The 19,808-nt window shown below is 40.1% G+C and overlaps 1 protein-coding gene across 1 annotated transcript in view; it reads left to right on the forward strand.

Moving 5' to 3' along the window:
• Window positions 1–19,808, forward strand: part of RAPGEF5 (Rap guanine nucleotide exchange factor 5) — a 235,506-nt gene that overhangs the window by 186,922 nt on the left and 28,776 nt on the right. The window contains exons 13-17 of the mRNA XM_018571590.1: window positions 4,577–4,655; window positions 8,979–9,123; window positions 11,453–11,550; window positions 13,211–13,241; window positions 15,256–15,334. Coding sequence (XP_018427092.1) covers window positions 4,577–4,655; window positions 8,979–9,123; window positions 11,453–11,550; window positions 13,211–13,241; window positions 15,256–15,334 — 432 coding nt within the window. The remainder of the gene's footprint in view (window positions 1–4,576; window positions 4,656–8,978; window positions 9,124–11,452; window positions 11,551–13,210; window positions 13,242–15,255; window positions 15,335–19,808) is intronic.

The following is a 19,808-nucleotide window of genomic DNA, read 5'->3' on the forward strand; positions in this document are numbered from 1 at the left end:
CGTGTCAGAATAAAGAAAAAAAAAAGACACAGCGGGGTTTTTTCTTCTTGGCGGCCAAGAGCGGGGGGCTCCCAGAGCGCCCGGGAGATTTTTTTAATTATTTTAATTTTTTTTTGTTACAGCAGCAGAGCCGCCGGACAATAGGAAACTATTGGGCGGAGCTAGCTGTCACTGCTAGCTCCGCACAATCGTTTTCTATTAACTTTTTCTACTTTTTTCACTCTTTTTCTGTTCTGCTCGGTGCCTCTGAGGGACCGAGCAGAACAGCCAAGCCAAATGCCGCTCGGCGGCATTCGGCTATTCTCTCACTGCTGTTCGGCATCTTTCAGAATAGCCCGAACAGCAGTGTGAAGCCTGCCGGAGGTTCGGCTCAGCCGATCCAGATGTTGGATCGGCTGAGTCGCACTCCTTCTGCACTTCGGATCAGCCGAACATGCTGAGCAAGTTCGGCTGTTTCGAAGCCACACGAAGCAAGCCGATGTACGGCTGATTTCAGCCGATATACGGCTGAAATTAGCCGTACCAGCCTGAAGTGAATAGCCGAACAGTGTTCGGCTCACTTCACTTCTGATCGGTCATTCACTCGGCTGCCCTCGGCAGCTTTGTGAATAGACCCCTTAGAGAGCAAAAGTGTAAAGTACGTTTTCAAGATATTTTTTTAAAGTAGTAGACTGACAACAAACAAAGGCATTGACTGAAGGAGCGCTATAGTGAGGAGAGACCAATAAACAGGGAAAGGCCGGACAGTCATGGCTAAATGATAAATTTTAGGTTCAAGGGAAAGAGTAAGTGGGAAGTTGGCTCAAATGTCCTGTCCTATGTACTATGTGAAAGTATAGTGGATGCGCAGTAATACTTTGTTACATGTCACTTACAGGGTTATTCACAAGGGTGAAGAGGAGTTTGGAGAAGTGAGCAATCTAGGACAGCATAGCTGATAAGGAAAAAGTCTCCAATTCAGCTCACTTTCCAGTTCAGCTATGTTGTCCTAGATTGGTCACTTCTCCTGACTTCTCCAAACTCTTCACCCTTTTGTGAATAACTTTGTTATTTTTTTTAACTATGTAATGTATAGAGTTAAATTTAGGAAAATACAATTTTTGGTTATAGAGAACCTAAGCATATGAAAATGTAACCCTTGCAGTGGGGCCATCCCTGCATTGCAAGGATGACATGCTCTTTTCTCCTGCTTATCTCTCTAACCCCTCCTCTCTGGCAGTGGTATGTCCCTCAACATCCTTACGTCAAATACACTGTATTAGACGTGATGGCTCACGCATCCTTAAACTGACGAAGCCCGGGGGGAAAAAAAAGGGGCTGCGGGGACTGGTCTGGCAGCCAGGCAGGATCGGGGATTTTACTTTAGACTCTAGGGAAAAATTCTAGGCACTTAACCCTTGCAGTGCAGGGATAGCCCTGCAGGGCTAATATTTCATATGCCTGGAGTTCTTCTTTAAATAGATTGTAGTGCAAGCTTTGGAGGCACACTGGTCTCTTCTTCTGGCAATATCGCCTCATATTACCTAAAGAAGTGGCCAGTGTGCCTCAAAAGCTTGCAATGTAGTCTGTACCCATGCAAAGAAATCGTACAGAAAAAGAAATTGTGAAGAAAAAGATTTTGAATGTTTTTTTTTATAGTAGGTGATTGCAGTTTTGTCATAAAAAGATAGAAGATAAAATGTATGCACAAAATGATATACGTAGATTACTCATCCTGCATTGGTTCAGGTGTAGGTACCATTTTGGTCTGTGGTCATTTTCAATCTCATGGAAATAAAATACCCAGAGCTGGCAAATGAGCAGCACATAATGGAGGGAAGCTGTACCCCATGCAGAGACTGACAGGAGACAATCAAAGCAATAACTGAAGCTCCAACAGTGCTTAGCATCAGCAGGGAGTGTGTTCTAGTTAGCAGCCTTTGCATTGCTTATACTGTGACATGTTTCTGTGTCTTCCCTGTGACAGAGAACCGATAGATTTGTTGAGCCATTTCAGAAATGTCAGGAGTTTTATGCTCCCAAGGAGTGGGGGTTGTTAATTCCATACTATGTATAATGGAGTAGTAAAAATTATTATTGCATACAGAAATGCACTTATTTCTTGAGCAGAACCTAATTTGGAAGGATGGTGGATAGTATAGTCTTGTTTAATTGCTATGTTAAATAGTGTGTGCGAAGTGCGCATTATTCCTTGAAATTAGTTTCTAAACAAAGGAGGTAATTTGGTCTGGTGACCCCTTTTTCTGTAAACTCTGTGTTATGTTTATCCACGTGTAAATCCGTGTTATGTATATCCGCATTTGCCATACATTTTTATAGGTTTCACACATTTTAAAAAGAAAAACAAGATGCACGTGAAGCATTCGCAGTCTTAAAGTGACACTAAACTCAGGAGTCAAGCCATAAAAATGCATTCATGTACCTTAACTATTAACAAAAATGTATCTTATTTGTGTATCACTCATCTCTGAATTCATACTGTCCTTTCTTCTGGAGGGTGGTTTCTTTTGTTCCTCATGGTCCCTGTGTGTGTTGTAAAGTAGCCACCGCTCCAAGCTCACTTCTGTGATGGACTACAATCTGACATTTAGTTTACTAATTTGTATTGAGATTGTAGTCCATCACAGAAGTGAGCTTGGAGCGGTGGCTACTTTACAACACACACAGGGACCATGAGGAACAAAAGAAACCACCCTCCAGAAGGAAGGACAGTGTCGGCACCAATTCAGAGATGATTTGATGATCTACAGCTGAGTGATACACAAATAAGATAATTTTTTCTTAATAGTAAAGGTAAGGTTTAACTCCTGAGTTGAGTGTCATTTAAAAAAAAATATATATATATTGTTTTCAAGCAAAGTCCTGCAAATCACGGAGAGACCAATGATATCTTTTTTGTAAGAAAGAGGAAATCATATTTACTTACACCCGGAAAATTAAAATCCAATTACACCAGTGAATGACAACCTTGAAGCTCTAACATTTGGCCGAGGGACCAAACATGTCATTCTTCTTTTTTTACACCAAACTTGAGACCAAAACCTTTATTGTAATATATTAGGATTAGACAGGATTAAAATGATGACTGGCACATGTCTGATGCAATGTACAATTTTCAGTTATCCCAAGCCCTAGTCAGAAGTTGCATTGGACTATCTTAGTTCTAATGTTTATGGCTGTAGATTGTATACCACCTTTATATAAACCTGACCACAGATGGTGTTTCGTCTTTTCAAAAATAACACATTTTGCTGTTTTATGAATTAAAGGAATATTTCAAAGAAAACAAAGCATTTCTCCAGTAGTGGTAACCATTTCATGAGTTGATAAATTATTGAGGTTAAATTGCGGCCTACCTCCCAACTTTCTGAGATGAAAAAGAGCAAAAAAAGGATGTATGCAAAGTAGGGATGTTCAGATACCAAGCACCGTACTTGGTGCAAGTACAAGTACAAGTACAGATACTTTTCCAGCTCCAAGACTAGACTAGAGAAAAACTCAAAAGTTGGGAGGCAGCTGTCATTTGTAAGGAGCACACTGAGCTCCTTGGGATTTGTACATCTCTGTTTTAATGTATGATTTGTTATTTATATACAGTGTGCAGTGGCGTAACAATCACCATAGCGACCCAGGCGGTCGCTACGGGGCCCGGGGCACAGTGTTGCCCGGCCAGATGCTGTGCGGGCCGCCTGGGTCGCTATGGGATCTTCTGCTGCTGGCTTTCACTGGCGTCTGAAGACGAACATGACGCTGTTCAGATCATCTGTGCAGCGGCGCGTTCGTCTCCACAGTCAATATGCAACCCTGGTAGTTCTCGTGAAAATGCAGAGTATCAGGACAGGTATCTGAACATCCCTAATACAAAGGACACACCTCTGTGCACCTCTAGTTACACAACGCATAAAAAATGACTATACAAAACATGATTGCTTGAACCCACAAGTTGTTTGTTTCACTATTACTTTCCCTTTGTACTAACTTTTATGAATAAATACAATCCTTTACAGGTTGGATAAAAGCATTAGGGTAGTATCACACTTTTGTTGCTTACATATTGTGCCTTTTAATAGAGGATTATACATCAAACCAAAAAGAGAGACAACTGAGGAGGAAATAGAGACACCAGGATTTGATTTCAAAAGAGGGACAGTTGGGAGCTATGGCTCAGAGAAGTTGAGTTTCTAGTGGACAATCTGCCTGCACCATTATATATTGTTTTAGCTCACAATAGAATGCCTTTGTACAGAATATTGTTTTAGTCAGCTTTGTGAAAGTGACAGGTTCTCTTAAGTTATTATTCTCAATAGAAATAACTCATTGTTATTCTAATAGCTAGGTAATAAATAGGTCCTTCAGACCTTTAGACATTAATAGTTTCATTGCTTTGAACAGACAGCATCCCTGCCAAATTAGGGGGATCTCTGTTGAATAATTCAGTGTTTTTGCCATGATTAATTCTCTGGGCATCTGACGACGTTCCCTTTGGGCATGTTCATGGATACTGTTGCAGCGACAATGACAGTCCTCGGAGACTCACACCCTCACCTTGTGGTTTTATGTTTATGTTTTCCTGCAGATACCCTCCTGGATGACTTCCTCCTCACGTACACGGTCTTCATGACAACAGACGACTTGTGCCAAGCGCTCCTCAGACAATATCCTTAATTAACTGGAACAGTCATGCCCCTGATTCCAGAGAATGAAAAGCAGATGCCTACCATTAAAAGCAAATGACATCTGGTAAATGGCTGCAAGAGATGCACAACTGACACATTTCTCTATGATGTGGTCGAACCAGATTGAAATAGTCTTGCACAGTAGATTGTTGATGAAAAGGTGTTGAGGTTGCAGGGTTGTATCATTTATCTCCGGGTTCTCATCTGTGCATATATGAGCTAACAGGACATGGTCCTAACATCTAAGGTCTTGCACAGTTGTACATGCTCTGTACAGAAAATGCTTACTTAGTCCGATTTCACCGCACACTGTGAGCTTCTCACAGTGTGTATTAGAAGCTGCAGCAAGTCTGATAAAGTCCACCTCATTTCCTGGCTGAAGAACATCCAGTAACATCTAGGTCTTTCCTCCCCAGCCTTACTGTCCCTGGCCCGCTCTTTTCCTTAATTGAATTACAGTTCTTTCAGTCATGTAGGTCCAGCATCACATGTGGGTTTCCCCAAGGTGGTCTGCCTATGACCTCCTACTCCTTCCGCCTGACATCCACTCATCAAGGCATTTAGATATTTGTATAACTCCTTTCAAGAACCAGCCCACTGCTTGCATTAGGGCTTAGGCCTATTAAGAGGAGTACTGAGACAAGATGCTTCAATGTTTCAGGAAACACCCTGCTAGCTGATAATATCACTGGGTCTAGAATAAGGTATATCATGAAAGCAGGTTTTATTTAAACGTTTAATTAGTATATTTATGAGGGGGAAAAATGAGAAACCTGGAAAGGCAAACCTCGGCTTTAAGGGATTTGCTTCAGAGAAAGCACTCATGAACCATTATTAGTCTGTATGTTCTTACTAGTCACTTCCCTACAACATCACTTTATCAGATTTAGCCTATACCAAACCCAGATTTCATCTATACCAAATGGGAAAAAAAACAAAAAACTTTTTAATGATAGCATGTCATTGGAGTGATGTACTAAATACTAATAGCTTCTGTAATCAGCGATTATTTGCATTTCAACAATCATTATAAAGATTTGTGCCACAAACCAGAGCCTGTAGGTGACACATCTGGCAGCTACACAAAACATTGTCATCTCCATATGGTTTGATCATTGCAGTATTGTTTCATTAATTAGCTGTTAGTATGTGAAAAGCAAAACACAAGTCATATCCAATGGTCTGTTCTGAGTTCATTGTAAATACTGTGAAAAGCGCGTGATCACTGCTGGATTTGCCCATGTATACCCAAAACTTTTTTTTATCAGTTTTGGGTAGAGTAGGGAAGGGTTAAAACTAGAGGTGCACCGAGATGGAATTTTCAAACCAAAAATTAAAAAAAAAATGTTTATAACCTTTTTAAAATATTTATTTTTAATTTTCAATATTTTTTTGTTTTTACTTTACTGTTGGGAGCTCTGAGGAATATCAGTGTTCTAAACAGACCCCTAATATTTCCCTTTTGAAATAGAAAGAGAGATTGAGGACACAATCTCTTTTTCTGCAGCCCCTGTTATGAATGAACAGGAAGCCTCTATAATAACAGGATTATTCACAAAAGGGTGAAGTGAACAATCTAGGACAACATAGCTGATTTGGAAAAATCCTCCAATTCAGCTCACTTTCCAGTTCAGCTATTGTGGCCTAAATTTTTCACTTCTCCTGCCTTCTCCAAACTCTTCACCTTTTTGTGAAAAACCCTGTGAGTGTCCTTGTTCATTCATAAACTGTAGATATAGTATGAGCTACTATGTCCACAATCATGAATGAACAGGAAGTGATGTAGAACACTTCCTGTTCCTTCATTTTTGGGGACACAGTAAACATACTATGTCCTCAATTATTAACAAACACTCAGCGATCAGCTGATCGCTGAGTGCTTGTAAGCGCTTTCCATCCTGTCTCGCTTTCACAGGAATTTGAGCTGGCGGGAGGAGAGCTCAGCCTTCTGTAACAGTGCTGACTGCTGGGTTTGTTGTTCTTTTGAAAGATATGGGTAAAGGTCCCTTTTAAATGCCTCCAGTGAATCAGAACCAGCAAAAAAAAAAAAAAAATTCACATGGATTCTAACCTTTCACCCACTCTACCCAAAACTAACAAATGCTTGGCTACACATACACTTTAACTGCATAGGTAATTGCTATGGTAAATCCAGGTTAACTGTGTTTACTCACACATAATTATTTCTTTCCCAGTACTGTATAAGGTATTGCCTGAAATACTTCAAGAAGCATATATATTTTAGTACTGTCCCTTTTATTCTTCATAAAGAACAATTATCCCTATGGTGAAGCATGTACACTCTAAGGCCAGGAGCTATTAGACATATGGATGTGGGCACATTATAATTCTTGTTACCTTTTATGAATATTTTAGTGTCCCTTGTTTTAACAACTGCTGTCTGGTCCCCAGGGGCCAATTTCATACCCTAATCCCAAAATAGTTGCCCCTTTATCCCATTTTACAGAGGTAACATGATGCTGTGCCTAGAGAGAAGATTCTGTTTAGCAAATGTTTATATTGACCAGTGCAAGTAATGAGGAGAGGATATGTAATCCTGGTTCACATAGTGTAATAGAGTCCAGAGTAGGATGGCTATGCCCCTGCACATCTTTTATTCCAATAGGTAATGCAATTGATATCTGCTGAATAATAATTACTTTGTAATGGATTTCTTCCATGATGCTTGCACATCGTGGGCCCCAATTGCAAAAGTAGGTAAGGACAAACAATGTTTAGAGTCTTAGGGGTGTATTTATAAATGTTCCAGGAGCTGCTTACACTGTAAAAGTTTCATTTTTAGATTCACATTGCATTATGGCCACTAGATGGAACCATAGAGAATAGGTAATTCTTGTACTCCTTGGCTCTATCTAGTGGCAATAATGTGGTGCGGATCTAACATTTACAGAGCAAACAGCTTTCCGAGCGCTTTATAAATACGCCCCTAAGTGTGTTAGTATGTGCAAGCTAAAGCTGATGTGTACTGACTGTCCTGTTATTGTTCTGTGGACTTAAGTTACATTTCAAAAATGGTTTCAGTGATAATACATGCGTGAGACACTTCCCTCACGTCGGATTTGAGGTGTGAAGAGTGTTTTATTCCATGCGTCTGAGGGAACATACCTTGATCATAGTGATCATAGTATGCAGCCAAGAGGATGGCTTACAATAGACGGCACGCATATAACACCACACATTTCCCTTGATGACAGACCGCTGATTAATTGTCTTCCTTTTTCTGCTTCAGGAGATTTAATGCATTCCAGCTTTTCACCCACATGGCATGTTCATGTACTGACTTCTGAGAGGTAGAGCGCTCCGGGCCACAGTACATAGCTAATCCAGCAAATGGCATATTACAAGATCAAACGCTACATTGCAAACAGCCCTCAAAAATCGTGTTACCTGAAGACAGTTAAATATCAGCAATTAAAACTAGTCTGTTCCAGCACTGTCATGTTTCAGGACAGCCTAGTAGCATACCTTGACATGAGATCAATCATTTCTTTGGAAATGAAGGATCATTCAAAGTGTTCTATGCAAGGGAAAAAAACAACCACAATATGTAATTTTGGTGGCTTGCTGCTTCCTAAACTTCACCTGCTGCCTAGCACTGTCCTCCAAGTACCTATGGTATGAATGGTAAACACATGTTGCCTGTACTTCTGCCATGTTTTTCGTGTATTACATTAAACCCCAGATAACCCAAAGCTGGCCAAACATGTTACAATTGGATTCTGCAATCTACTACATTTATTTAATTGTACAGAAAAATGTGGAGAGACATATCAAACCCATTATTAGATGAGATTGTATGAATAAATGACTGGACAGAGGAGAATGTTTTATTAGATAGAACAGAAATTACTTTTATTGTGTACTCAGATATTTATATATAATTGGTATGTGTCCTCATGTTACAGTACTTCAGTTATTTAATATAAATGTAATTCTTAATTGGAACACATCGTTCGTAGGTCTTCATAGGGTCACAGAGGACACCAGTGTGTACAATACAAATGTCATGTAGAAAATATAGTGAAAAAATATGCTTATATATAGATCTTTTTCACTATTATATATATTCCGAGGTAGAAGTAATTTGCAGACTAGCACAGGGTTGCCTAATTCTGGGTATCAAACCTCTCTGCAGTCATAGAATAGATGGATGATGCACACCAGCAGATAGGAGTCTATTAATTAGCTCTGTATTTGCAGCCTGGAATTCTCCTATCTCCACAATTGCTTGCTCTTTCAAAAGCCAAAATGTTTTCTTGTTGTGCCTTGACCTGAAATTACCTATTGTGCCAAGAAATACGACGGCAAAGCAGACAGCCCAGAGGCCCTGTGCACAAAGAGAAAGGTCTTGCTTCTTGCATCCCAGTGGACGGCTCTGTACAAAGACTGGTTACATGATGATGAGCATTCCAAGCTATTCCTGAAGGTAAGTGAAGAAGCCTGTCAGCCCATGGGATAATGTGCTTGTGTCTCCTATGATAACTCATCACTCTGCAATGGATACAGTGCTATGGTTTGTTTCTTAGCTTGTCATGCATCTCGCTGGTAGCAGCTATTGTGTGGGCTGTAATGCTGGAAAGAGAGCGTGCTGCCTACTATGGTGGCTACTGGGGCATGATTAACACAGCCACGCCACTAGTTTTTTTAAGGGAAAATAACAAGCACATAGCAAATTCTGTTTTACAGATAGAATAACATATGTCTTATGGGTTTGTCAGTTCCCTGACTCCCTTCATATTATAATGCTGAATTTAGTAGGTGTCACCATTTAAAATAATTATCTCCAGTGTCTAGGTACAGTCGAGAACTCCCCGCAGAGTCCTGCTATTGTGCTAGAAGCACTGATTTTACACTGCACATTCCTCTTCAACTGTAGACATGAATGCAAAATGTAAATGGGCTTTTTACATTTTGCATTCATGTCTGCAGTTTTTTGTATCAAATAGGTTTTTATTAAGATTTTACAGAGGTACAAAAAGGGTATACATAGGTGCTGTCAACCCACAAACGGGTTCATGTGTTGTATCATATAAACAATGCTTTGAAATCTTGGATCCTGATATGGAAGGATCTGGACGGAAAGTAAGAAATATAGGATAAAGGAAGAAAGAAGGGGGTTAGGAAGTAAGTGCCATCGGTATTCTTTTCCGGCCAAGGTGTTCCAGGAATATCATTCGTGTCACCTTTGGGTTTCCTGGGCAAGTCGTGGTTTGTCACCAAGGTAATCTGAGATAGTAGTGTACCCAGGTATCGTTAACGAGTAGTGTATCAGCTCAGTGAGTGCGTAATTTCGTTAGCTGGCACCCTGGTGTCGTTGTCGGAATGGTTCATGTCTGCAGTTGAAGAGGAATGTTGCTTGAAAGTGTTCTACAGTACAGTGTTGAGAGGATCACTTTAATTAATTGGTAAATTGAATTGAGCCATGAGGAGACACTGTGAAATTTAGGGTACTTAAAGGGTATGGGAGACAAGCACAGAGAATTCTGAGCTCTCTTATGACTTCAGCTGTTCAACAATTTTCCACCCAGATTTTTTAATTTTTCAATCAAGGTTTGTTGGTGCCAGCAAGGTCATCCACAGTTAGAATCTCAGCAGATTCACAGGATTCAGATGAAATTCTGTCAGGTATAGCCATCTTTCCGTGGGGTGAAGTGATGAAAAGGCATTTGCTTTGGAAACTTATTGATGAAGGGGACTTCCTCTTAGTCAAAGAAAAATAACAGCGCCTTTAAGCTGTTAACATCATGTATTGTAAACATGCCCAGTATCTATTTACAGTGGTGCAGCCATTTTTTTTAAAAACAAAAATAATAACCCCTAGCCACCAATCAGGACAATGCATAACTCCTAGCCAACAATCAGGACAAAGCAAAACCCCTAGCCACCAATCAGGAAAATGTATATCCCCTAGCCACCAATCAGAAACTATTTTTACTGATCTTATGAGAGTGAAAATATGGTTGGCTTCGTTTAGTGCAATGCCCATTATCTGCCTTATTGAAATAGCCTATTTGAGTTGATTCTTTTAAAATTGTGAACATTGCTCAGATATGAGATACAAAGTATATGCATGATGGTTATATAGATGGTTATAGCTTTGGCTACATGCATTGAGTGTATGTGGTTGAAACACACTTACAAACAAAATTATAATTTTTTTACTGATCTGTTCCTAAAATTGTACAGTCAGCAGGGAAGACTTTAGAGTTGACGAAAAGCAGTTACAGGCCATGAAGATGTAAAGCTTCAGCATGTCTCATTAAAGCAGCTGAAATTCCAGTTGTGATATGACCATATTTGGCTTTGTACGGCTCTAATCCTCTACGATCTATGGATTTAGACGAGCACGCCATTTACTGTAACATACACTTTGTTATTATAACTTGTATTCATAAAGCAATAGCACTCCCAGTTAATGTACTTCATGTGCTCTGTTCTGTGGAACAGTTCTAGTTCTTATCATGAAGTTATAATCACTGCTCAAATAACAAGAATCTCTATTAAAACAAAAGTTATTGTGAGATTTTGTCATATATTTCATCCTTGTCACTGCAAGAGGAGCTGAAGTGGATTGCTTGCAAGTATTGGGAGAATTGCGTGCAGATATCACATGGTGTTTGTTGTAGGGATCTGAGACTGGGAATGCCTAGACTGCTGTTTCATCACTGCATTCTGGTATTTGATATTACGTGGGCCCTGCTGATGAGGAATGCAGACTATTATAAATGAGGCATGGCGGTTCTCTTATTTTTCAGACCCTCTATCGCTATGTGTTGGATGATGTCTATGAGTATCCAATGCTAGAAAAAGAATTAAAGGAATTCCAGAAAGTGTTGCGGATCCATCGACGTCAGTAAGTGAAATTATAATACATTTTATGTAGAATCTAAAATTATTTTACAGAACAGCTAAAAAAATGAAATGTCATCAATGCAAGGTGACGAGTTCACATAATACAGATCAGGCTTTGGACACACATTTTGAACCTTAGAGCTGCTGACTGTCCCTTGTAACAGAATTGTCCCTTATTCTAGTTAAAAACCTGCTGACCTTGTCCACCATTTACCTCAACCTGCTGTCTCCACATGATTAAAAACAGAAGCCATGGAGTCAGTTCAGGAATCCAGTTCAAGTTTGTTTTATGTGTCTTTTCTATTGTACTAAACAATTATGGTTGCAGTCGTAGCAGTCTTGGTGATCGTAAATGGGCCACATCTATATACATTGCAGTTGACTTACTAAAAGAGTAGAAACTTTTCTCAACACATTCACCTTATTTACCAAAATTCAGTAAGCTAAGTGAACAGTCTTAACTGCCTTAAAGCATAACTCCGACCCTTGCAGTGGGCCTACCCCCGTACTGCAAGGGTTAATTGCTTGTTTTGGTCTAGGGAGGAATATAACAAAAGTTTTACTCATCTGATTCTCCGAGCCATTCGGCTGTGACAGCATTCCCTCCTGCCAGTCTCCTCCTCTGGCCCCGCGACCACTTGGGGGCCTTAGAAGGACTGGTCTTCGCAAGCCGGCTCCGAGGATCGGTTGAGTATAACTTTATTTTCCTCCCCACACCAAAACGAGCAGTTAACCCTTGTGATGTGGGGGGTAGCCCCACTGCAAGGGTCAATTAAATTTTGCACCCCAACTGCCCAACGAAATGTGGCTGGGAAACTCATTGTAATCAGTTTTGTGCGGTCACTGTTTCACAGAAGTTTATAAACTAAAGAAAGCACCTGATTGGTTGCCATGTACAACACGGATACTTCTTTTCTAGATGTTTGGATTATTATCATTATACAGGATTTTTTATAGCGCCAACAGTTTGCACAGCGCTTTACAATATAAGGAAGACATTACAATCACAATACAATTCAAGACCAGATGGTAAGAAGGGCCCTGCCCATGATGTATTGTGATAGCAAAACACAGGGGTTTACAAAAACATAGACAAAGAAAACCAGTGTGGAAGTGCAGCAGTTGCCCAGACCAAGCAACTAGTGTTCTTGTTTTATCCAGAAGATGAAATCTGATTGGTTTCTCTGGGCATCTGATCTACTCTTTGCTGCAGTATCATTTGTCCTAGTAATAAGCTGGCCATGCACTATTAGTTTGTTTTTTTTTTGTTCTGACAAATTCCTCCTTCCATGCTATGAATTGACAAATTTCCTCCTGCGGCTTTTATATTCTGACAACTGGCATCTGCCGCTGTCAGGATACAGGAACAGTGATTGAAGCTGATTGGCTGGGGTCACTATTTCTGACTAACAAAAGGGCTGTTTCTTGTTATACACACAGAAAGTGCATATTTGTGCAAGAGTGGGTCGATATTGCTAGCATTCAATGAGAACATGCTCATAGGAACGAAATATCCCGGGGCTTATTGCTAATTTTAGAATTGTTTATACACAGGGATATGTAATGGAACAGCGATTGTTCAGAATGGTATGTGCAGCACTGTACTTGTAGTTTATTGCTCAAGGAACAGATATTGATTTTTTTTCTTCCTTTGTTTGCAGTACTGTGGATGAATACTCACCCCATCGAAAGGTATTGTATCAGATATTTGATTTTTCACCTTTTATCTCTGAAATGCTGTGCTGTTTGGCAGTTTTATAGTGTATATGTGCTGCTTCTATTGTTCAGCCAGTGTTATTTCCATGAACAGACAACAATATGAACCTGCGATATCCATCTTCCTTTGATTTAGATTGTACAGCATTTGGATCAGCCCTTTATTACATATCCCGAGTTGTAGATTTTGTAAGGTATAAATAGCTGTTTGCAAGAAAAGGCAATAGAAGGTATTTGAGGAAACCTGCTGCAGTTTACTGCCTCTGAGATTAACCTCACAATCTGCCAAGGAAGCTTAGTACATGGACAGAAGAGTGCTGCAGAGATGGAGGCTCAGTTAATGACTGGCTAAACAATCTAAGTGAAGGAGCAGCAATGGCTTGAATTAGCTAAGATTCATGTGTACAGTGTTCCTGGTCATGCAAGGATTTCACTGTGACCTTTACTGTAGGGGGAAAAGCAGGAAGTGCCATGTATGGGTGCAGAATCTAATTTGTGGAGTGGTTAAACGGATTGACTCTGGCCACACTGATACATCAGGATCATTCCTTTAAGTGATTAAGGTGTCCTTTGTTATATTCTTAGGATATCCATCTACAGCCAAAATCAAATCCCACAGTGATCTTAAAATATTCTGATGACTAAGAATTAAATACTTAAGGAGTTTCTGGGTAATACTGTTTCTAATCACTTGCACCATGATTGGTTCTTTTTGCATTACAAATTAATGGTGGATAAAAAAAAACCACAATATCAATACCATGATTTACTTCCTGTTTTTAATACCTGCCTTAAGCTGATCATACAACCTGACAGAACCAACTCCTTTAGATCTAAAATCTGAACACAAACTGAACAGAACGTTTAGGGAGGTCCTTCCATTCCACAGTTTTGGTACATCTGAGGGAGATTGTATGGGGATTGTTTGGCTTTTTACTTCAGCTGAGTACGTCGGCCGTCTTTGGCTCCCTTTGGTTCAGCCAAACATGCTCATCATGTTCGACTGAGCCACAGTGAAGAACATAATCGGCGGAGCTGAACTTTTGGCAGTTCACTGCTGTTCACCCCTATTCTCATAAAGGCCAAACAGCAGTGAAAAGCCGAATGCTGCCGAGCGCATTCGGCTCAGTTATAATGTTCGCTACCTCGGAGGTAAATAAATAAAAAGATAAAATAAAGAGATTAAAAAACGCATATGCTTTGGCTCAGCTGAGCTCTTCGGCTGCTGTATGGGCTATTGTGAATAGCCCGTACAGCAGCCCTTCGGTTTGGCTGAACCGAAGGGCTCCAGCGGCCGAATAGTGAATAACCCCTGTAGTCTTAGGTATTCATTGTCTTACAACCTAGAGTGGTGCAGTTTTGCACACCTTTTGGTAGCTGTTACTTTTGTGAATTAGAACAAATGGATTATGATTGTCTACAGTGTGAGGAAAGACACAGTGGGGTTAGTTTAATAAAGAAAGGGAGCCTGCCACCTTGCGAGGTCAGTAAGTTTTTAGGGAAGCTGTGTTCACAAAGAACATCGTGTTAGCAAAGCATTTTTTTATTTTCCGTGAACACAAATGGGTATTCAAAGTGAACAAAGGTTCACCATATTTACTTACAGCCTCCAAATCCTTAGTAAATCAACCCCACTGCCATCCATAAGGAATTCTTACTTTCCTTATATTTACAATGCTTTTGTGTGATTCAGTGTGATGGAATAAATGTATATGATATGCAGATTCGTGAAGAATCATTAAGATATTCTACCTGCCCACTTCTTTCAGAAAGAAATACACTAAACTCATCATTAATCGTTATGGCTCATATTGTGCAGAATCTTATACTGTTCTCTCTTGCCTGATACTTATCGCTTTTTGTAAACGAGGGATAGAAGTAGTGCAGCGATTCACGTACTATACAGGCACTGGTCCCATTTCCTCTTCTGCTCTCCTGGGAACTTTGTAATATCTCAGTGATTTAATTGTTCCCTATCTTATGCCCACAGAACAGAGCCCTCTTCCACCAATTCAGTCTGAAGGAGAACTGGCTGCAGCACAGAGGAAATGTTAATGAAATAGAGGAAAGTAAGTATGGCTTGCATCAGGGTGGAGTTGAAGAAACGTCAGTGGACCTGATACATATTATAAATGTTAAATTACTTAACATTGCATCAGAAAAACGGATATGAATACTGTATGATGTCATTCCAACTGTTCACTAATCTATAAAAACTTTACATTGCAGTTTTTATTACGGGTTTTTTTTTTAGCGAAATGATTAGCATTTCTTCAATGAAGGATAAAAATGGTTAAAGACAGAATATGAAACTACAATTACCTACATAAACCAGGGACATTTGTAGCCAATATTAGTGGGAAGTCAGCGTCTCTGTAATTACCATATCTAGATTGTGGATGTCACTATCAAATTAATTAAAGCAACCCCAGTGTGCAAAATAATTTTTAAAAGTACTGTTACCTATAAAATAAAACATTCACCTTGCCCAGGGCACATTGCTGCCAAAAAATTCTCTGCTCGTGAGTTTTTGTCCTCCAAAGTCTGCCAGAAAACCAGCTCACCCAGGAGTATTGATCTTCTGGGTCCCCACAACTCTCACATGTTCCTATCTTTAACCTCATGTCACTGTGGATTATACTAGTGATGTGCGCTCAGAGGGAGGAACCAGTGTGACCTATGGGGAGAGGTAAGCATTTCTTTTTCAAAAGGTATCAAAGCTTTTAATAATTATTTTTCAGGACAGGGTTGCTTTAAATAAGGCAAAGGGCAACCAATAAGATGTCAGGTCATCTTTCTATAACCATCAAAGCAAAGATGATTTGTTACTATGGTTTATTATTATTTATAGATTAGGTTTATATGCAGGTTCGATTTTGTATAAGGGATCAACTGTGTTTATTTATTTTTTTTACTTTTGATTACGTCTTCTTATATTTTAACATATTTATATTACAAAGCAAAATTAACCTTCTGGAAGTAATTTAGTAGGCTGTCCTTTATAGTCTAAGGGGTCTATTCACGAAGCTGCTGAAGGATCTGGCCGTAGCTTCGGCCGATCGTTCGGCTAGCTTCGGCTCCAGGACCCCTTCGGTGATCTTACGGCTGGCTCCGGCCACTTGCAGTGAGATCAGCGTCCCTGATTACCTGCTAACCAGGGACACTGATCTCCAAACAGCAAACTCTCCCTGGCGCCCCGGGAGTCTCCTGCTCCCGGCCGCCAAGGAGAGAAACACTGCTGTGTCCTTTTTTCTTTATTCCGACACGATCGATGTCAGAATAGAGAAAAAAAAAAAAAAGCATGCTGAGCATGTTCGGCCGACCTGAAGCCACACGAAGCAAGCCGATGTACGGCTGATTTCAGCCGATGTACGGCTGAAATTAGCCGTACCAGCCTGAAGTGAATAGCCGAACAGTGTTCGGCTCACTTCACTTCAGATCGGTCATTCACTCGGCTGCCCTCGGCAGCTTCGTGAATAGACCCCTAAGGCTCATCATGACTCAATTTATCCCTGGAATTTTTGAATAGTTTAGTGTGGAAAAATGGTGGAACATGCAACAGATTCCTGTATGTGTCGGTGAGGTGCAAATAAATCTGCCACAACTGTGAGAGAACTGTTGCAGGCATATCTCCTGCTAAGTGATTTACATTTACAGGTAGAAAAGCTATGTTTTGGAGACGTTAAGAGAGTATTGGAAACGTATTCAGTTTCACAGGAACTTAAAGACACATTTCTAATTTGCAACACGATGATCACACATGCAACACAATCGATCATTTTCTCCAATATAGAAGAGATCTTATTAACCTCCACTTTCCTTATCACCGATATGGCCCTATTTCTTTATGAATTTGTCAACAAAATCGCTATACAGTAAAAGTCGCAATTAACAACTATTTGAATTTGTTGCACACGTCGCTACTAACTATTAAAATGTCCCATGATTTTCATCAATTTGGCGCAAGGCTACCAACTACATACATGCCGCCAGAAATGTGTTGCAAATGCCTTATTGAATCACCCCCAGAATTGGTTGTTACTCGTAAACAGAAAATATTATACAGTAATTGTTGTCCCATCTATAATTGCAGACCCCTGCAATGATATATTGTATTATTATTATTATTATAATACAGGATTTATATAGCGCCAACAGTTTGCGCAGCGCTTTACAAAACTGAAGGAGAAAATACAGTTAACAATACAATTTTAATACAGGAAGGTAGGAGGGCCCTGCTCATGAGAGCTTTCAATTTAGTAGCTGATTATCCTGACAATTCATTACCAGCATGAGTTAATCTGGGGCTTTCCTTTGCAGGACATTCCTCATGCCACATTAGCCACAATTCAGACAATATATACCAATATTATCATGTTCAGGTCTTATTGGAACGTGTTCTTTGTTTCTAAATAAAGATGACTATAGATATTAGTGTCTGGACTTCTAAAAACAGTCTAGCGCCCAAGTTATATTTTGTGATATCCGCATAGACATGTTTTTATCAGCATCCCTGCTTATGTACACAGCAATCACCACTGGAATATTTACTGGGGTTCATTTATGTAAACTGAAGTAAAGGAAGAGTAAAGCTGTTGCTTACCACAGCCAATCAAATGCCTTCATTTTCAATATACACTAGAATCCAGATGATATGGGCAACATACTTCTCTTTGGCCTAGTTTTTTTTTTTTTTTAAAGGAGAACAATGACATGAGTGATTTCCACTCACGTCATAGTCCTAAGCCGACCTGTGACAATGAGACTGTCACAGGTCGGCTCAGTAGATCGGGAGGTGAGGGAAAACATACCGGGTTCCCTCACCTCTCGATCCTGTCACGGCTCTCTGCCGTGACAGAGGGAGGGGCTGGATTCCCCTCTCCCCGCTCTGCCAGCGATGACTGGCGGAACGGACGGGGGAGGGGGCGGGTACAGCTGGCTCTGCCTCTAGATAGGCAGAGCCAGCTGTCACTCACGCAGCTGGGGGGATCCCGTCATCTAAGTCGGGATCCGCTCCAGGTGCGGCGTCTCAGTATACCGCAGGCTGTAGCTCGCGGTATACTGAGCCTAGGGTGATGGGAGGACGCTAGTTTGTGTCCTCCCGTTACCCCAAGGAGAACTATGGGGAAAAACACTGACCCCATAGTTCTCCTTTAAGTCTAAATGTTACTGTAAACAAATCTGCATTTTTATTCTTGTCTCCTGTAAGCATTTAGCAGAAGAGCAAGCTCTTCCACAGAATGCATTTTGATGCACTTGAGTACATAAAGCCAAACAGTTCCCCCTGCACATCTGCAGAGGCACATCATTTCACACGCCACTGACTCTGTTGATAAAATAAAGGTTGGAGGAAGCACCGCAGGAACATAAATTGTGTCAGAAAAATCTGCTTACAGCAATACACTTTGAGGGCAATCATATAGTACAGTATTCTGGCTTATGGTAGCCCAAGGCAGTATATGCAGCCTGGGTCACACTTTTAAAATTATTTAGCATAAAGGAAGAAGTTTTTTATATTTTACATAATTTTTTAGGCCTAATGGATTTATGAAAAATCAGGGTCTACAGGCAATTTTATGGAGGATAGATACCTAGAGTCTTACCAAGAAGACACTGATAAATTAGACACTGATAAAACGGTGCATTAATAGTCTAATATGTACAAGTTACTAGTGTAATATTTTTTATTTACTTTGCACACAAGTGACAGCTCAGATTACCAATGACAATGCATTTTTTGATGGATAGATAGTTAAAATTCCCCCCGTTTCCTGAGGTTTGACAGTAACTTGATTGAACAGAGTTGATCTTTGAAAGTTGGGGCAGCAAATATGGAGATGTTGCCAATAGCAGCCAGTCCAAGCTAGGAAGGGTACAGTTTGAATCAAGGTGTTGTAGACTGCAGCTATAATTTTTTCACCATCATAACCCTGTTAGACATATGATATCAGTATTAATGGTGAGTAAACATAAAAATAGAGAGGCCTTATTAAAAGAATAAATAAATCTGCTGCAGTTTAAAGTGGACTTCCATCCAAGACTTTCTTTTTTGGAAAGAGTAGGGAAGGCTTTCTGTTCCCATTGGGATGATATCCCTTCACTTCCTGTGCAGGTGACCACTGACAGCAATAAAAACCTAGGTCCCCCCTCTATCCAAAACACTAAAAAAGTTCTGGCTACCACTTTAAGGCAAGAGTACTCACTACTGTATGTGGAAATTTTCTAGAAACGCATGCTTTATGAAAAGTGGCCAGTTTCTGAGATAGGTCAAAAATATACAATTAAAATCATTTTCCAACTTATAGCATCGGTAAAAGTATGGAACTACATGTTATTAATGATATGCACTTCAGAAGAAAGAAGCATGAAACATAGGTACAAACCCTCATTCAAAGAAATTGCTCACTTTTCAGGCTGAATATTTCATAAATGTCCCCTGGCGGTGTTCAGTTACTGTTCAGTATGAATGCTCCACATCAGCTTAAATGTGTTTTGTGAGCTATTTCCTGTTGTGCGGTTTTGCACATTCATAGATCAAATTGG

The sequence above is a fragment of the Nanorana parkeri genome, unplaced genomic scaffold (assembly GCF_000935625.1).
Source record: "Nanorana parkeri isolate BGI_ZX_2015 unplaced genomic scaffold, ASM93562v1 scaffold1789, whole genome shotgun sequence".
Classification (NCBI taxonomy): domain Eukaryota; kingdom Metazoa; phylum Chordata; class Amphibia; order Anura; family Dicroglossidae; genus Nanorana; species Nanorana parkeri.